General features: G+C 41.1%; 1 protein-coding gene across 5 annotated transcripts; it reads left to right on the forward strand.

Moving 5' to 3' along the window:
- The first annotated feature begins 1,122 nt into the window (after positions 1-1,122).
- On the forward strand, positions 1,123-19,713 carry LOC117488778 (transcriptional repressor p66 alpha-like). Of its 5 annotated transcripts, none has more exons than XM_034137871.1 (12): positions 1,126-1,267; positions 1,517-1,696; positions 8,933-9,471; positions 11,393-11,522; positions 12,117-12,245; positions 12,366-12,443; positions 12,541-12,660; positions 12,915-13,091; positions 16,680-16,938; positions 17,366-17,772; positions 17,865-18,123; positions 18,518-19,713. In XM_034137871.1, the coding sequence occupies exons 3-12, from the start codon at positions 8,936-8,938 to the stop codon at positions 18,655-18,657; spliced, it is 2,235 nt and encodes a 744-aa protein (XP_033993762.1). In that variant the 5' UTR covers positions 1,126-1,267; positions 1,517-1,696; positions 8,933-8,935; the 3' UTR covers positions 18,658-19,713. The 5 variants fall into 5 exon arrangements, with proteins under 5 accessions (XP_033993761.1, XP_033993762.1, XP_033993758.1 ...); XM_034137867.1 differs by having other exon boundaries at positions 1,517-1,683; XM_034137872.1 differs by having other exon boundaries at positions 1,517-1,683; positions 17,865-17,988.
- Positions 19,714-20,276: the final 563 nt, after the last annotated feature.

The raw sequence follows: 20,276 nt of genomic DNA on the forward strand, positions 1-20,276 counted from the left end.
GGGTCAGAAGATTTTCATTGCCATTTCCACTAGCTAATGTGCATATGACATTAAAACCTTTCACTCTTTGAAACACTAGTCTACCTTACAAACAGTGTATAGAGTGTACGTAACATTTCAAAAGCTTTTTGGATTCATCAATTCAAATGTTTTGCTTTTTATGCATGTGTTTCAATGTGACAATTCATCAACATACCTACTCACTCGACATACATGCAATACAAATTAGCACAGGTTGAGTGAGTCCTTCAAGTTTGTTGGACTAAACTCTCAGATGAAGGTGTTCACATATGGGCTATACTTTAGTTAATAAGATATGTCAAAACAGTTGTATTGTTGAATCTCAAAAGAAGGAGCTGTTGAAATGGGGCTTATAAGCAAAACCATTTTTTTTTATGTTAACGTATTGTGCATTTTGGCAGAATACACCATAAAAAAAACATGAGCCTACAGCAAACTTCGAACTTTTGTAGGTCACTGCATTGTTTGGTATAATAAACTGATCTTTGCCCACTGTAAACAATGTGGATTAACTTTGTTCTATATGTTGCATTTTGTCATATCTGATATATCTTTGCAGGCGTGTGTCCAGTTCCATTGTGCCTATATACTCTTAATAAAGTATATTTTAGTCCTGACCTAAGGTTGATGTGTATTGTATGTTAGAATGCAATTGTGATGCTGGTGAGTGTTTCTGGGGAACTGTGTGGTGCCTTCAATTAGGTGCCCATTATTACTTGATATATGTGTGTGTGTGTGTGTGTGTGTGTGTGTGTGTGTGTGTGTGTGTGTGTGTGTGTGTGTGGTGTGTGTGTGTGTGTGTGTGTGTGTGTGTGTGTGTGTGTGTGTGTGTGTGTGTGTGTGTGTGTGTGTGTGTGTGTGTGTGTGTGTGTGTGTGTGTGTGTGTGTGTGTGTGTGTGTGTACGTGTGTGAGTGAGTGTTGGAGGGGAACTCAGTACGGGCATGGGTCAACCCAAGGAGCCCGGGGCCCCTGACATGGTCGTCCTGCTTTGGCCCTTGGTGGTCAGTGGCTAACATGATGTTATCCGGTCGTCCTGGTATGCCGAGGTGCGCATGCCCACTAAGAGGACGCAGCGGCTCCATGTGTGTTGAGGCGCATTATTTGGCAACAGACGCGGCAGTGGGGAGGGCCGAAAAAAAGAGGATATCCCCTGGATTTAAAAAAAGCAACGATTTATCGAGGTTAACTGCAGATTAAACATTCCCTGGTCGACCATCGGCGAAGAACGGGCGATAAAGCGACAGAGTAAGTTGTCAGTGGTGAAGTGAAGTTTTTTTAGAGAGTGTATCGAGAGGAGCCTTTCATTCGGAGTCGTCGAGAGGAGCCAGGTTTTCCTCCACCTATCTGTGACGATAAAGAAGCTGATGGGCTGTTGAAAAGTAACACTTCTCCGCAGAGCCAAAGGTTGAGCACCGGGTAGGAGAGGGAGGGGGGTGCGGGGGGGGGGGGGGGACTGGCTCTGCCTAACATTATTTTATTTTACGTTTTCCCAAGCTTGCCAGTTTGTAACCATGATCCGTGGACGTGATTATGTGCGGTAGAAGTCGTTAAAGGAGGTTAGGATTAACGCCAGCGGCTCCTCGGCGGCACGCTCGGTCCGCGGCCGGCCGATGAAAATGCACGAGTTCCGGCTCGGTTTCTCCTCCAGAGGGGACACCCAGGTAAACAGTCCCGGTGAGCCTCTCACAGCCTCACTTTTAGGGCTGAAAGATAAAAGTTTGTACCCGCTTTTTGAGGCAGATGGGTGTCCCGCATCGGGGGGTGAAGCCAGCCAGGGTTTAGGGTCCGGGCTCGGTTCTGGTGTTGGTGTGGGTCATGTTGAATAGTACCGGCTTCAGGAGTTTTTACTACTTTAACTTTAAGTGTGTGACAGCCGGTGGTGTTCATGAAATAAGATAAAGTGGCTTCGTGTTTTTGTTTGTGTCGATGTTAGCTCACGTTAGCTCGCTAACTAATAACACCTCCTCTGAGGCGGTGTCAACATAACAAAAAACCGGCTAGTTGCGCATGTAGTGTGGGCTGGGTTTAGTTTTTAAAGGGCTGACTGTGGTTTGGCTGGTGTTATTTGGTGGTGGTGGTGGTGGTGTAACGTTAATGGTGGACGCTGCTGCTCGCTTTAAGCCCCCTGGCACCAGTGTTGGTTCTGCTATCTGGTAGCTAATCTTCCTACTTCTCTCTGTGACAACCGTAGTCTTCCTCATCTTAAAGCTGAACACACACACACTGACACACACCGCACACACTCCCTCTCTGTCTCGCCCAGGCAGGCACACAAAAACACACTCGCACACACATTCCCATCCACCAGAACCTTACCAGTTTGCTGTAATTTTGGGACAAAACTATATATTTTTGACATTATACCTGATACTTATTTACCCATTGTTGCACTCGGACCCATTTAAAAGCTTTTAATATATATATTTTTTTATGACAGACCCGGTGTTGACAGTAGCCCATGCAGCATTGTGCATCGTGTTGTGAAGGCATGGCCACTGTTGTTAGATGTGATGTGGATCAAGACGAAATGCTGGATACATGTATTGCTATTTATTAAGGTCTTATTACATAATATCTGTTCTGTTATCAGATACATTAATCAACTGCCTTCTAGGTGACAGTAATAATAATCTGGTTTACAACTTTGAACTGAAGTAGCCTGGCAAATAATCAGACAAATAACAAAAGAGGAAGATATTAATGTATTGTTGCTACATTTAAAGATTTCAGAAAGTATTGTTTTTGTTAAGGCTGCAATTTACCATTACTTTCTTAACCACTTGATCTGCTCATTATCCTCTCAATTAACTGCCTGATTTATTGAAAGAACAGGAGATTGTGATCTTTTTTGATTTACCAGTCAAAGGACATGTCTATAAATGTCCTGTTATGTCTGACCAAAACACTCCAGAATCCAAAATATTAAGCTTTCTTTAGAAGAGTAAGCAAACAGTTGATTGATTATCAAAGTTGTTGCTGTTTCTGTCATTTGACTGACTGTTGCAGCTCTACTTTGTTTTAAAGATCTTTAGCATACTTGTCAGTAAGCTTTGGTTAATTAGGACCTGTGCACATCAAAGACACTTTAAACCAAGTACTGTGCCTGCTATAAAGACTGGTAAAGTGATTTGCTGTTAGGAGACTTTATTGCCTCTTTGTGGAGATCTGGAATAAACAGTCAGTTGTTCATGTGAACAAAGGCCCTGTAAAGTGTTGTTTGCATGTTAACAATCAGTTGCATTGTTTATGACCTGTCACTGTGAACAAAATGCAGGTTGCCTTTAGAGAAGGGGTTGACTAACACTGGTCCAAAGAAAGGAAAAGGCTTTGGTTTGACACTACTAAGTGTTGAAGTTGTACATCCACAGGGAGACTTATCCACCCCAGAGTGACTGTATTGATAATATTACAATGACAACAGCGAGTGACTCAGAAATTGTTCAGAAACTTCTGTTTCCAGAAAGCACTGTTCCAGTGATCACACAGAAGACTGACCTAGTGTAGTTGTGTTGTGTTCTGGAAAGGGTTGTCTGCTGGCCACAATTTAAGCTGCTGCACATGACTGCAGGGGTCACAGGGCAGCTGTTTAGTCAAGCCTCCATGTATACCAAATATATAGGTAGTAATTTGCTGTCTAATTGCTTTTTTCTGCCCTTTTTTTATGTACAGAGGTGTTTGTTGCTGCATAAAGCTCTGACTTGTCAAGAGTTTAGAGGTATTTCATGAAGCAACCACTAATCAGCTTCATAATAATTGTATACGTTTTTTTGTTACTAATTGATACTTTGAGACAATTATCACTAGTAATTGCTATTCTGGCAGACACAAGCAGATAATTGATAAGAGTATTTTGCCGGTGCAGCAGTTCTACAAAGTAATGTGACTGCGTGGGTGCATCGTGTTCTGAAAACCTTGCGCAATGTATAAATATGTTTTCACAGGTTAAAGGTCTGCCAGTGGGTAAATAAAATGCTGAACACATACTGTATGTGTAGCCAGACATCGATGATGTTTGAAAGTGAGTCCGCCAGCCTAAATGAAGGCTTACTGAGTGAGTGATGGTTGACATGATCCATGAGTGACAAGATAAATAACCACCTCAGGGCAGGAGGAAAGACACTCAGCAGAAACTCTACAGCTGTAGATAACCTGTGAATTTGTTTGAGCGTTTCCCGGATAGTGGCAGCAACCTGATACCATATTAAAGTGTTCTGCCACTTGCACTGTGCAATATGATAATATGGGGGTAATTATTGTGATGTAATTACACTGCAAGTCTTAATCAGAGGATTGAGTTTAATAACGTTTAAAAGTCTTATCTACACAAAGCAATAATGATAAAGTAAAAACAAAGACTTTTTTTTTTTTTTTTAAACGTAGCAGTTTCTACAGTTAATATGCTGTTAGTTAAGAAATCTAACACATGTTATTAACTCATAACTCATAACTTAATGATAAGATTACAAAAATAGAGTTTGTAACATGAGAAGCCTTGAGGACATTTTGTTAACGTGGCCGGATCAATGAATGAACACAGACCTTAAACTGTGTTTAAATAAGTAGACACAAGATCTGCAAGATGATTGCAAAAATTATGCAATGTTTATAAGCAACCATATTTACGTAGTTTTTTGTCAGTACACATTTGCCCCCTGACATAAACATTGTTTCACTGAAGTTACTTTTGAAAGCTGCTGTAGATTAAAGGATTAATCGTTTTTCTTGCATTTAAAGTTCATATCATGGCGCGTTTGTGTGCATTTCAAACCTGCTTTACATAAATATGTTCCCTTTCCTACAATGGAAGACTCAACTGCATGCAGGGAAAATGCAGGGAAATAATGCGTTGTAGTGCCGAGAGATAGGAGTCGGAGGCGGTGCATCGAAGGTGAAAAGTGGTGCTTTAATGAGCAGCAGAGACGGACATGTTGTCGGGTCGCAGCCCGGGAAGAAAAGAAAGAAGCCAGGAGGGCACACAATAAATACTGTCAGCAACACATATGTCCGTGCGGAAACAATACCCCCAACCTGTAGTTCCATGCGTGAATTATGTCAATCAGTGATCACTACAGCGTAGGTCATAAAAAAATCCTGCTGATGCAAAAACTATTGCTATGATAAAAATTGGTTACAAACTTCCGGGTATGGCGGTTGCGTGGGAAGACGTGACTCACACAGCTTAAACTGCAACAATGTCTACAAAAAATATTCGAATTTGCAACATAAAACGGTAGAGAGTGTGGATCTGGATGTTGGGATGTCGAAAACCGGTGAATTGAGCAAAGAGAAGAGCAAAGTGTCTAAGCACCTGAGATTGAAAGAATACCACATGCAAGGTGGAAAACAGACGGCTAGCGGGGAAACTAGACTTGAAGGAGTGAATGAGGGGGGCAATACTGGCCGCTTTGAGCTCCATGAAAACAGTTTTCTTCAAGATTTGAGGCAATTGTGGCGGCTACGGAGAATATGGGAGATAAGTGACTGTGCTGAGCGAGTCTAGCAGGCAGAGTTACGGATAGCAACCGCAGAGGACTACGTAGCTAGTTGCAAGCTAAGATACACACGTTGGAGTCAAAAAAGTAAAACCCTAGAGTTACGGCAAAACAAACGTATGGACACATCACCATTCACACACTGTACAATTACCTCTTTACAATGTTGTTATATGCTTATTGAGGTTTTCCATGTTATTTAACTATCAGGATAATATTGTGAAGCGAGATAATTTTTATAACCGTACCATGAAAATATTACAATATTAAATTGGACAGCGTAGCTCTTTTCCCTGTTATGTGTGTTTGTTAGTGTACATATGTTTGTTAACTTTATGTACATAGACTGAATAAAGTTGTAAAGAAGATGTTTTTCCTTCCAGTTTTAGTTGCCTTTTGAGCATTTGCACTGGTTGCATATGACGTCAAATTCTTGGGTGGGTGAGTGACGAGCGTTTGATCAACCATACGTACGTGCGTGTGTGTGTGTGTGTGGGGGCTAGATGGAAATGTGTGTAAACTGCCATGGAGATGAAATGTGAAACCTGTCAGCCATTCAGATCCGCTGTTACAAAGATAGGGTCAGTGTCTGTGGGGGGGTGGTGGGGGGGGGGGGCGCAAGGGGGTGTTGGCGTGTCTAAATTCTTACCCCAGCATAATTTCACAGCTTTATGCATCTGATTGAGTGATGCCGTCACAGTTGTCTGCAGCACACACACATTACACACTGCGTAATGGCCGTCACTGATGAAGCGTCTGCTCCAGCACCTGAAGGGTTAAAAGCAGCTTCAGCTTCTCTCTCAGTCACACACACACAAATACACACACACACAAATACACACACACACACACACACACACACACACACACACACACACACACACACCCGCGAACCGGTTTAAACCAGTTCTCAGGAAAAGTGCTTTGTGTCCCACTGAATCCTGGGAAGGGTCATGTCATATGTGTCTCAGTGATGTCAGAGTATTTAAATAAAACAAACTTAGTCAGCTTAGTGTTATCAGAAGATTCCTCTGCACAATGCATTATGGCTCTCTATGTATATTGTGTGTTTGGGTACATCATGGACACACTGTGTGCTTTATGCTCGCCGCCATAACTATTCTGAGAACAGGAAGGGGGGGGGGGGGTGTACAGTGAGAAGTAGTAGGTTGTGAGGGTTAATTGTAATCCTTCTTTCCCCCAAAAAAACCATAGCTTCCTGTAGTGGATGGGTGTGTGGACTGAGGGCCTCAGCGGACTTGGCAGGACTGGCCCTCGATTCTGTGACATCCATGCATGGATATAATGCACGACATTGCACTGCTGTGTTTATTCTACGCGGTCGACTAGTAAATAGCGGCGGTCTGAGTAGGTCCCTCAATGTCACTAGGGCTTTCTGCATGAGATTCTGAACTTTGAACCCAGGTCTTCTCTTACAGCATGCTATATGTGCCAGTACGCGTTTACCTCTTACATTTTATAATGGCCAAAGTAATCTCAAAGAGTGCCTGTACCTGCACAATAGAATACATCTCTATCTCAATCGTTTTTTTCTTGATCCTTCAACATCTCGAACGCGAGTCATTTCTGAAGTGACTTATAGTAACTTTAATAGCTGAGGATAAACATAGTCACGACTCTCTGAAAATTGTCAGTGATTTGACATTGAAAGGGCGTTTCACCAACTGTTAACGATACAAACACTTTTCTATCCAGACGTAAGTAGAAGATCTGCAACAATTATTAGTAAACTAATCTATTAGTCAATAGATATATAGTATATTTTAATATTGTTTTAATATTGTCTGCTTATCTGTATTATTGTGTTGCATTGTTGGAGAAGCCTGTGACCTAAGATTTTCAACGACATAATTACTCTGTAGCTATGTTAGTTTGACAATAAAGAACCTTGAACCTTGAATAGACAGATATTTAGCAACTATTTTGATAATAGATCAATCTATTTATACATTTGATATAATTGTTTTTGCGAAAAAAATGAATTTCTCTGCCCCTCAAATATAGAGATGGTCAGCTTTTCTCGGTTTTATATCATAGAAACGGAGTTTTGGACTGACATCACCTTGGACTTTGAGAAACTAAGATGGCCTTTTTTCCACTACTTTACATCCATGTTTAGACCCAACAGAGCCCTAGTTAGAAGCCTATCGTATCATGTGACGTAAAAATAACACATTTTACACAATCAGTTGACAGAAGTTTCCAGGTAGAATATGATGCTACTGATTTATTAATAGTACACACTTCTTTTAGTGGCCTTTTGTGCAGATAAACGTATGGTGTCTTCCTGATAAAAAGGTTAATAACATAAAAAACGCCATTATAAACACTATTATGGTTCATGTATTGAGTATTGAATCATGTATGGTCAGAGGGATTCAGAGCAGCCACTGCAGTGATAATGTGTGTCAGCACGTACCATGTACTGGTGCACATCTGTGAGTGAGCACCTTTTAACCTGTACGTGTTAGACAGAACGAGCGGCTGTATCTGTCAATCTCCACTTCAGCTGGCATGTCAACATCTGGTGGGATTGAATTTGTTGTACAGGGGGATATCAGACAGTAATAGATCTAGTGCTCTTTGGTGCCTGACTCAAGGAAAGAAACGCTACACACAAGCTATTTGAATTACATAAAAAAAAAATGATATCACTTGTACACACATAAATAATTAAAACACATGTTTCATGGGTTGATGTGAACATTTTAACAAGATTCATGCTCCAGTTAATTATGGATATTGCCCCAAGTCCCTTTTTATTGTTGTCATGTTTTCCAGCTGTTGAAAGTGTCTCCTTGCAGCATTTGTTCTTACCTCTCTTTCAAAAGATCCTGTTGTTGCATTCAAGCGATCCTCATATTTGATTTGTTTTGCAGTGAACATTGAGTAATTACTGAGAACGCTAGTCTTTTTTTACTCCCATCTTTTTTCACAATCATTGATGTTCGGTTTAAACCATGGTTTAAACTGACATTTGCATAATTGTGTGTTTTGAAATTATACTTGAGTCAACATCTTGGTCACATGACTTTTCAAATCCCACATGCTTTGTATAAAGGCCATTTCAGTCACCCTGTGTGCTCTACAGTTCAGCCAAGTTGGTGTTGTTTAGATGTTTTGAATGATAAGCCCAGAATCCCAATGCAACTTTCTGTAAAATGAATAATTATATTACCATTGCTTGTTTCTCTAAAGTAAGACTTTAAATACTATTCCAACTGACATTTCCACTGCATTCCACATTTACCATTTTTCTTATTTACAGTGTTTACACCTGGTTTTATCAGCATAAGCAAGCACGCTTAAGATTGTTCTCCAAGAAAATAGCCTGTCTTCTTTAGTTCTGTTACCTTTTTTGATAACATATTAATAAAAAAAATTCTCATATCTGCAGGGGATGTCTGAGGAGGCTGTTCGCCAGACTCGCAGCCAAAAGAGGGCGATGGGGAAGGATACTGGACCCCATTCTACAGAACCCTCTGAGGATGAGAATGAAAGCAAAAAGCCTAAATTGGACCCTTCTGAACCCAGGACAGAGGATCAAACTGAACCTGAAGCCAACTCCGTAACGGCACAGGAAGATCAGAGCCCGACCACGGTCGAATCAGAGCACAAGGAGGAGCCAGAGCAGAGCCCGTCGCCGCTACCTTTAGCGTTACCTTTAGCGCTACCGTTGGCCTCTCATCCTGTGAAGGATGATCAGGAGCAGACCCAAAAACAACAGACGGTGCTTGAACCCAGCTCAGACAATCAGACTGATCACAAGGACAGAGACATCAAGGTGAGGACGGAGCCAGCTTTGGAAACAAGGAGCAAGATCGGACTGACAGAGCCAAAAGCATCCAGTGGCCTGGCTGCCGGCGAGGTGAAGGCCACCATCAAAGTGGAAGTTCAGAGAGGAGACCAGCCCGTGGACATGAGCACCTCCAGAGGGTGAGTAACATTTTATAGTAAACTCTCTTCAGCTTTGACAACTACATGATGTTTCCATCAAGAAAGTAGTGAAGACAGTTTATTAATAAACAAAAAAAGAGGTCACCCAAAGTGCTTTCCAGTCAAGGCTAGGATCTGCCTCAATACAAGCGTACATTTCAAGACATAAAAAGTGGATCATACATAATATAATAAAAAAAGAAGATGTAAAAACTAAATGAGAAGTTATGACGGACCGAATTAAACCCCCAAAATGTTTTAAAGCATTAAGAAGACGTCAAAAAACAAGTTAGGCCGGACTTGACCAACGCCACGGGGCGGCTTCCGACATCTGTCTGTGGAACAGGACTTAATGCGGGATGTGAGGAGCAGCAATAGAAAAAGCTCGGACACTTTTGGCGATGGTGTGAATGTGCAGGAAACTTCATCTAAACTACATAAAGAATTTTTCTTCAGATGTTTTTGTTCTCATTATGAAACTTTGTAAAAAAACATAAATAAAGACTAAAAATGTCGAACGGTACTTTTAGGATGTTCTTTAAAACGATGTCTGTACGGTAGAGGGGGGCTGTTGGGGGGTAGCTGTCCGTAGAGATGATGTTTAACTTTATCTTTCAGTCTACCTCCATTTTCCCCCCACTCACCACCTGAACCCTAAAAAACTCCCCTCACACAAAATGAAGCCTTGTGTCACAAACCGGTTCCAGCCGGTTGTTGCCATGGTTTCCACAGTGGAGGAACAGTGAGGGCAGGGGGGGAGGAGGAAAAGTGAGTGTGTCACGTGATGATGACTTTGAGGTCATGTGACTTCTTTGGAAGAGTAGTGATTAATCCACAGGAAGTGATGATGCTGCTGAGCCCTGAGGAGAGACTAATATAAACACACACACACACACACACACACACACACACACACACACACACACACACACACACACACACACACACACACACACACACACACACACACACACACACACACACGGAGCAGGGCGAGGAGAGACAGGCCTCACATCTTCATGTGTAGATTTTAACAACTTCGTATTAATATATAATCTCTGTAGTAACAACACCATCCTTGGATTATAGAGGAAGATCACTCCTACATTTTTGACCACCACTAGTTAATTATTTTTAGGTCATCTGCTTTTTGCATATGGCCTGTAGTAGAACAAGTCACATTGAGGAGAAGCTTTTTGTGTCCGGGGGGGTGGGGGGGGGTTGTAATACGTGAGGGTCGAAACTACATTCAAGATTCCCACACGCTTTCATTTTCATAGCACGCTTTGGGTGACGTATATAGACCATTACAGGTCACCCTCAGAGTGACTCAGACGCCTGTTATGCGCTGCCACAATATCCTGTTTCAACAGGAAATATGTGCTCTCAAACAGCCTTTGCATTGTGACTGAAAACCTTCTCTGGAGCTTTAAGTCCCACCTCGCTCCTCCTCTGCTTTAAGACTTTTCTGTTGTTGGTGTGGCTTCAATTTAGAGAGAAGTTATTGTGGAGGAGACTCATTTAGATTGTAGTGGACGGATCAACCCCCAGTCATAAGCTATAATTGTGGTTGAGGAGCAGATCTCCATATAGTAGACATTACTAATGAAGGCTCACATACGATCCCAACGTTTTCAAAATGTCAAATATGTCTGAATTTGATACTTTACTGTTCAATAATGTTCAACAGACTTTTTCAGATTCTCAAAGGCTAATGCCAATAAAGTACAGGGCGACTGATTGCTGATATAACATGCCAATATACTGTTTTCTTGTGTTTGTTGCATCTGATAATATATATAACAATTTAAGAACAAAAGCTAAATAAACATGAATTTACTCTGTTTTTGTATGCATTACCTCTGTTTGCTTGAGTATATCTGACATTTTGATTTCAATTTAACTCTCCTACTTTTGTCAGCATAAAAAGGGAGAAGCGGCCTCCGTCCCCTGAAGATGACGATGTCATCATCTTGTCAGATAATGACTCCCCCAGCCCCCCGATGAATGGCTTGAGACACTTCAAGGAGCTGGACATAGACCTGCTCATGGTGAGAAGCTAAACGTCGCGCAACTGTCCGGCTACTGTACTACTAAAGCACTGGAGACACGTTAAAATTAGGGTGGCAAATAACTATTATTTTCTAAATCCATTAATTTGCCAATCATTTTCTTGAGTAATAGATAATTGTTTCTCCTGTAAATTATAGGAAAAAGTTTAAAATGTCCCTACCCAGTTTCTTGATGTGAAGTCTTTACATTTGTTGTCCTTCCAAAATCCAAGGATATTTAGTTTAATGTGAAATAAAACCACGAAAAGAAGGTTATCTCCATACTCGAGAAGCTAAAAACAGCATTATTGCCTAAAAATTATATGAATGGTTAATCTGTTATTAATATGGGTGGCACTTGTTTTTATCGTGATCATAAGTTGACTCATCATTGGCGTAACTTTTGCATTGGCTATTACCTTTTTAAAGATTTTAACTGTGGACATGTTTTATTTCTGAATAGTTCATTTACAGTCTATGCATTTCATTGTCTGAACAAAGTAGTTGAAAGTGGACAGTTTGGCTCCATGATCAAATGTTAATGTCCTTTGTAAAGCAAATTATGAAAGTGATGTTGTTTTCTGTGTATTGTAGAAGAGCAGCCCAGCGGAGAGGGTGCACATCATTAAGCAGCTGAAGGAGGAGCTGAGACTGGAGGAGGCCAAGCTGGTGCTTCTGAAGAAACTTCGACAGAGCCAGATACACAAGGACACTCCTCAGAATGTAAACGGTTCTCTCCCACATCAGCAGAGCCACACAATTAGTTGCACATCCCCACAACACAGTCTACCACTTAAAGCATCCTGTTTATTTTTTTAATGTCTGTCTCAATTTCCTTTTCAGCCCTCCGGTCTGTCCGGCTCCTCTGTGCCTCCTCCTCTCATTCGAGGAACAATTACAAGCAACAAAGGCTCTCAGCAGGTTAATGCTCTACTATCACACTTAGGCAGCCTATCTGTGTGACAGCACCTTTATTCTATAATTCATATTGTTTGTGATTTTGTTTTTCTTTGACTAGATTTTGACAGCCAAGAGTTCAGGCACGGTCATCCCTCCACCGCTGGTGAGAGGAGGGCAGCAGATGTTGTCCAAACATAGCTCCCAGATCATAATGCCACCTCTGGTCAGAGGGGCACAGGTGAGTCAAGGGAATATGTTAACAACATGCTTACCATTTGGTTTAAATGGCAGGGCAATGATAGCCTGAGTTGTACCACTGCTGTTTTTCACTCTTGGACAATCTACAGGGAGATTAAATTCACATACATTAGTACTTATGATCTCTTTTTGCAAGTCTCTCTTTGTGTGCACCTTTTGCTTGGGGCTTTTGATGCCCCTCCCTTGTTCCATCCCTCTCATTGTACTAGTTAGCCCATCTCTATCTCTCCACAGCAAATCCACGCTCTGCGCCAGCAGCAGCAGTTGGCTGCCTCTGGAGGATCAGGACCCCCTCCTCTGCTGATGGGCTCCAGGACCTCAGCCCCCACAAATCAAGGCCAGAGAGGAATGCTCAACTCAGGCCTCATCAGAATTGGCAGCAGTGTAAACACACTGGTCAGTATCTCACAGGTGCTTTAAGCGATGGCGCATTTCCACTATGGCGCGGAGCGCGGTTTAAGTGTGCCGTGTCGTGCCGGGCCCGTTTTTGGTTGCGTTTCCACTATGCCTAGTTCTGGCCCGGGGCTACTTTTTCACCTTTTTTCTGGCCCGACAAAATCGTGGTTCTATCGGGGCCAACAAACAGGGCTGAGTCGGGCTGAGTTTGCTAATCTAGAGAGAGAATCGCTGGCAAGGGGGCTACAACTACAACAAGATGAACATATTTGACCGTGATTTAACTGTAATACACGTTTCAAAATGATGCCGAAGTAACAACATACTGATACCGGTTAGTAAAAACCATGAATTAATGCTTTGACAAGTCTGCAGACAGACGGCAGGCGAAAAACCTTTTAAAATGCGCGTTTTCTAAATGGAGATCGGCTAAGCTAACGCAATATATGCTCCGACCGTCCACACTCACAACAACGGCCTATACAGACACAAATAAACCAGCGACTGTATTCGCCATGACACAGACAGTCTGTGGTTTGTACTTGTTTAACTTTTGTCTAGTTTCTGAACAGATATGAGGAGCTGTGAGCTCTGAGTGCTAACAGCTAACGGCTGATGTTGTTTTTCTGGGGTGCTCATTGAAGATGACGTCACGGCGCCGCCTACACTGCGTTACTATAGATACTACTAGTGATGGCAGTTTGACACTGAAGCTTCGAACGGAGCTTCAACCCTGGACTTCCTATTCCATAGAAGCAGTGATTCGAAGCTTGCTTCAAATCACGTGACATATGACGTCAGAAGCAGCAACTGCTTCAAATCACGTGACATGTGACGTCCGAACCAGTAACTGCTTCATTTCCTGAATGAATCAACTCACTGGTTCGCCGTCCAATCAGGTGATTCAATGCACTGCCTCGTCTCGATTCTGACTGGTGACAGGTTGAAACAGTTTCGAATTTGAGCTCTTCAACACTTTATAACCGCTCTAAACAATGCGCAATGTGTGGGTTGTTGTCGTAGTTTACGTTGTTGCTGTTGAGTTGTTGTTGGTAGGTATTGCATTTTAATTGGGTCATTATAGAGCAAGCCAGGAAGAAAGATAGGTCGTTCTGGCTCGGGAAACACTTCGAAATGTGGAGAAGTTGTGAACAAAAAGACAATTATGATTAATATAAAAACAGTTGAATAGTTTAAGTAATAGATAGCCCAGTGGATAGAGCCGCCAGCCCGAATGCGGCGATGTCCTCCGCGCAGCTGGTTCAAAGCCCGGAATGGGTGAACTTTTAATCATTGCTTTTCAACTTTAATACTTTAATAACTGATAAAAGGCCCTCTCCGCCCAAAAGAATGTCCAGCACTCTCTAGTCTCTTCTCAATAACCCAATACACACAATTATCAATCTTGAATTGCAAATAGAACATGATATTCAGTCTTAGTGTGTGTGTGCATCGAATATTTTTCAAGGCAAAGATACGTTAAACCCACTGCAGCCTTGCACTTCGCCAGGAGAGGTCGCTGTAACTGAAGCTTCGAGAAATGAACCTATTTCCGACACAATTGTCCAAGTGGTTCGATGCTCCATTCAAAGCTTCATTTTGCCATCACTAGATACTACCCCAGTTCCTAAACTGTAATGGAAGCGCAGCATTAAAGTGAGCAAGGCCTAACAAAACCGTACTAAGTCGAGCGAGGCCTGCGGTGGAAATGCGAACAAAGCACTTATATACTAACAAAGGACTGGCTTATCTAAAGCCTGTTGAGTAGCACTTAAAATGTCTTGGCTCTATGAAACCTAATGTACTTATATGATTCTGTTTTCTTCAAGTTTGTATCTTCTTGGTCGAATGCACTTATTGTAAGTCGCTTTGGATCAGCTAAATGTAATGTAATGTAATGTAATGTAATGTAAACATTGCATGAACAATGTGTTTTGAACCCATTGTGGGAAACTAAAATGTCCGAATCATGTTGAGGTATTTTTAATTTGCCTGATAAGTATTTGTGCACAAACTGACCAAACTGACCAAACAAATGCTTGTTCCGGTTTAGAAATTGATCTTATATTCAATTGTCTTAATTTCAGTAAAACAATCTAGTACCAAAAAAGAAACGGATAGCATTAGTTAACAATAACTTTCATCCTTGATCACAATGTCCCAATTCAATTGTAGGCTAACATTATTTATAAACAAACAATAAACATGTATTTGTATAGGCCTACTTGCTGATCTGCTGATCCAGCAGAATACAGACACAACAGATTCCTCCATTCTATCCTTCTAATTTGTTATTATTTGGTGCAGGCACGAAACATACTACCAATATAAATACATTGCTTCTAAAATCGTTCTGTGTCAGAATACTTAAATCTGTATTTTTTTTAATGTCTTTTTCCTTCTAATTTGTTATTATTTACATTGCTTTTAAAATCGTTCTGTGTGACATGAAAAAAATGGCGAAATCGTGTTGGTGAACACGAATCAATAGATTAAATTAATTTCGTGACTAATAACACGAAATGCCGTGAGACTGTGTTGTCTATCTAGATCCGTCTTTATAGCTGAAGAAATGGATGAAAGGCTTAAAAAGATTGTGGCTATTTATCTTTTATATCAGCGTTTGAAGCGAAGAAAGCAGGCATCTAAACGCTTGAGGCGTTGTACTACTGTTCAGGTGCGAAACAAATCGACACCACATCATTTTTACCAGTTATTAAAACTATTAGCATTATGTTGTTTACATTAAAGCTAACTTTTAGCTACAGCTTAATAAGCTAGCATAGTTGTCATCGCTAACGTCGGGGGTTGTACCGCGTGCTTCCGTTTACAATTTGTCGTCGGTAAACTGACGGTTAACAACAGTTTTATATTACTTCACTACAGAAGAAAAGCTTTTAAAACAACTTTGCAAATTTAGTTAAATGTAATGACCAATATAATGACTTTATGAGGTGGCGAATAGCGTAGGTCAGACTGCAAGTGATGGCCTGCCAGTTAGAAACAAAACACTTCAGTCTATAAATATTGTGTTCGTCTTTATCTGGTAATACTGTGAAATCCACTGCTTACATTACCTTAACTTTAGGTAAACATGGCGCAATTACCCATAACCAACTTTTTTCGGAGGGCTGAAATGAAGGTGACGTTACAGTATCGTATGATAAAAAGAAAACGTTAGTGACTTTGCTATCTAAACGTGGTTGTCTGTTTAGGTGGTTTTGCTAAAAACAGGTGGTGACATGTCTTAATAATCACAAACCTACTGTTTAATTGAATGCATGCTATTCTTAGTTTTAGACCTATAAATCACTGAGGGCTATACTATCGATCGTGGTTGGTCAATAGATAGACATGTAATATGAGCCATAATACGTAAATCCACTCAGTTGTACAATTGAATAATTGTATTCTATAAGTGTTGTTAGATATTTTCATATTTTAAATGGTCTAAGCCAGGAAGCTTTGAATATGGGTCCAATAGTGTGATCATAAACATCACATTTGGTAACTTCAGCATTGCTCAGACAAGTCAAAAATATTCTGATCATGACTGGGTCTTTACACCTGTCTTGTTTCTGCATGCCTTTGCTTGTTTCATAGGCCTCAGCATCCAGTTTGAAGGGCTCTTCCTCAGGAAGCGGCTTGTCTTTGATTGGCGTGAATGAGTCTCCAGCCAGCCGCCAGGCTGCAGCTAAACTCGCCCTGCGCAAACAACTGGAGAAGACCCTGCTGGAGATTCCCCCACCCAAACCCCCTGCTCCAGAGTTTAACTTCCTGCCCTCTGCGGCCAATAATGAGTTCATTTACCTGGTGGGACTCGAGGAAGTGGTACAGAATCTGCTTGATACCATCCATAGAGGTGTGTTACTTTTTACTTTTTTGTTTACTTTATGATTTTCTTTGCTGTTAATGTTATGGGTCCACTGAATATCTTATGATGGATTGCCATTGGAAACATTGAAAAGCAATTTTGTGATATCTGATGGGGATGTAGTATATTGTGACATTTTTGAACAACTAATAGAACAATTCATTGAGAAAATGATTCATGAAAATACTCATTAGTTTCAGCCCTTGGTGTTAGGCTAAGATATGGGACTTGTTTTAAACAAGTGTTAGCAATTGTCTTTACCCAATGTTATGGAATTGAAGTCATGCCTTCACCACTTTCACCAAGGAGTTAAATATATTGGTCTCCCTGTATCTATTTCTTTATAATTACTTGTGTGACACCAAACAAGCACCTCTGTATGTTTTCAATCAGTTTCCCATCTCACTCCATCCAGGAAAGACAGGCGTAGCACTGTCCAAGACCATTCCCAGAGAGCCCTTCACCTGCACCCAGTGCAAAACCGACTTCACCTGCCGCTGGAGGCATGACAAGACAAAAGGCGGGGCACTCCTCTGTGAACACTGCATGTCATCCAATCAGAAAAAGGTTTTAAAGGCGGAGCATACCAATAGGCTGAAAGCGGCGTTTGTCAAAGCACTGCAACAAGAGCAGGAAATAGAGCAGCGCATTTTTCAGCAGACTTCCTCATCAGTGTCTCACAGTAGCTCCTCTTCGTCGATGAAAGCTGAGAAGCTGGTGTCCCATCAGCTGAAGCAGGCACACGCCAGAGCGTCCTCTATGCACCACCTCCAACAGGCCAGCCGAGGATCCAACATGGTCTACCATCACTCTATCAAGCAGGTTGGAGTAATTTGTTATCTTAAAAAGAAGCATTTGTGCGGTCCAGGGAACTGTAACTTACGATCCACTGTGTGTTTCTTAACTCCCCTCAGAGCTCCCAGGGCCAGCTGTCCCATGGTGTCTCATCCTTGGGACTGAGGGGCGTCCCCCACTCTTTCTCCTCCTCCTCCCAGCTGCAGAGTGCAGTGGCGGCTGCAGCTTTGGTCAGCCGGCCAGGTAAGCATGCCCACAATTCCCACCGCTCTGTCCAGAGTTCAAAGGTGAGCAGCAGTGGAATCGCCGGCGGCAGGAATATCAGCGGAGGTAGTGCCTCATCCACTGCATGGAAGAAGCAGAGCAACAGCAATACAGGTAGACTCACATTAATACCAGCCTGCCGACTGACATCGGCTCTCTTTCAAATTCCTGTCTGGTCCCAAAGCAATCCTTCAACATCCTACTTTCAAACATTTCTAAAGTTAAGGAATCTTATACAAAAGTTGAGGAGGAAATGTTTTCGGACAAGGCAATCCCACTCTCCAGTCCTACCCCTGCCAGTGATCTCAATAATTCTCTTTTAGTCCCCCAGTTGGGTGGTTTGTTAGTTTTCCTTGGGTGTCACTCCTAATCCTTAGAGTGAGAGTCTGTTTTCTATTGGGAAACGGGTTGATATATCTTCAGGCGTTCTGAAATTATTTTTCTACTTGGAAGGGCATTTAGCAGTTTGCGCCACATATTGACCTGCTGCTCTCTTGCATGTTCACAGGAGTCACTATGGCCTACGTGAACCCCAGCCTGACAGGTCACAAGACGTCAGCCAGCGTCGACGCTCGTCAGAGGGAGTACCTGCTGGACATGATCCCCTCTCGATCGTCGATCTCCCAGACTGCAAATACCTGGAAGTAGATTAAACAGTACTGTAGTACTGCTTTGTTTTTGAGCAAGTTCCTTAGCTCCAATAATATGGCCAACAGCAACCCCCGGAGGACTGTTAAGCAAATACAATCTCTCAAAGTGAAGAACCGTTCCTTCCTTACCTTTTTGTATGATTGTTGTTTTATTTTAGTTTTGTTATTTACTGTTGTTTATTTTGAGATTCGCTGTTCTTTGGTAATTGTGCAGAAACAATTTGGATTTGACTGGGTCATAGAAAAAGCTTATACTTGAAGGAGTACTGGGTACTTCTATCCTCCAGACTGGGTGTTTATATAATAGTACTTTGATTAAAAAAAAAAAAAAAGTACTCTGGGCGTATAAGCCCTTTCTGCCATGATGTGGGTCAAACTGACCCGACTTTTTGACACTTGAATGGTTATAGGTATATCCAAGTATTCACATTTAATAAAATACACTTATTTTGAGCAGAAATAACATAACTGAGCTAAAAAAAAAATCCGGAACATCACCCCTGTAGTTAAAGGTTTGATTGATTTTGTTTTCACAGTAAGTTATTTTGTTTTTCAATTATATTTCAGTATATTGTGGTTTCCACACATTTAGAGTTTACTCTATCTTTTTTCCTCCCGTTTAACAGCATGCCTTCCCTTAACTGCTCTGTTCTTTCGCACCTCTGCTGAAGAAGCATGGTGTTGTTGCTTAATTCATTTGTAATTACCATCTGTAATTTGCTTATTTTATATTAATGTCAACATTGTAAGATTTTGTTAAGTGTTTTGCCATTGCTGAGAAAAAGCTAACTCTAAAGGAGCTGACTTTTCCACACTGGAGAACTATAATCATCACAATACGCAGAATTCATGTAGCCCTCAATCCGATCTTAAAGGGACTATCTCAGCTACCAAGAGCCTGGAATACTCAAGATATTTTTCTTGTACCCCTGATCACCATATTACATACATTATCTGCTTCCTGATTTGACCTGCATTGTACAAATTATTTAAAAAGTTATTTGGTTTACTTTTTTTCCTAGCTCCTAAGAAATAAAAAAATATATACATTTTAAACACTTGTTCTTATTTATTATGTGTGGATTATATTACTCCAGTTGAAGAGTTCATTTACAAAAGAACACTTATGGGACATAATCAGTGCTCTTTCCCATATGATCATGGCATGCTTCCTTTGTTTAATCCATAATCCATGCTATTTACTATTGCATATGTACAAATTAGGTAAGTGTACATCCTAACAATGCAAATCCTCCAATGATGGTCCAAATTTGACGAGACACTGAAGGAAAAAAAAGAAAGCAATACGAAAAATGTACATTTTGATTAGCAAAAAATAAACAAAGGCAGGTCAGATACAAATGTATTAAATATTTCTCCACGTTCTCCACAAAATATATTATTAGAATACAATACATTTACTTAAGTACAATCATCTCTTATGGACAGAATTAAGACATGCTTCTACTTGAATACCTAGAGCAGGGGTGTCAAACTCAATTTCATCCCGGGCCACATCAGCATTATGGTTGCACTCAAAGGGCCGGTTGTAATTTATATAAATATACATATGTAAATATATAATATATATTAAATAATGTATTATATTACATTGTT

The sequence above is a fragment of the Trematomus bernacchii genome, unplaced genomic scaffold (assembly GCF_902827165.1).
Source record: "Trematomus bernacchii unplaced genomic scaffold, fTreBer1.1, whole genome shotgun sequence".
Taxonomy (NCBI): domain Eukaryota; kingdom Metazoa; phylum Chordata; class Actinopteri; order Perciformes; family Nototheniidae; genus Trematomus; species Trematomus bernacchii.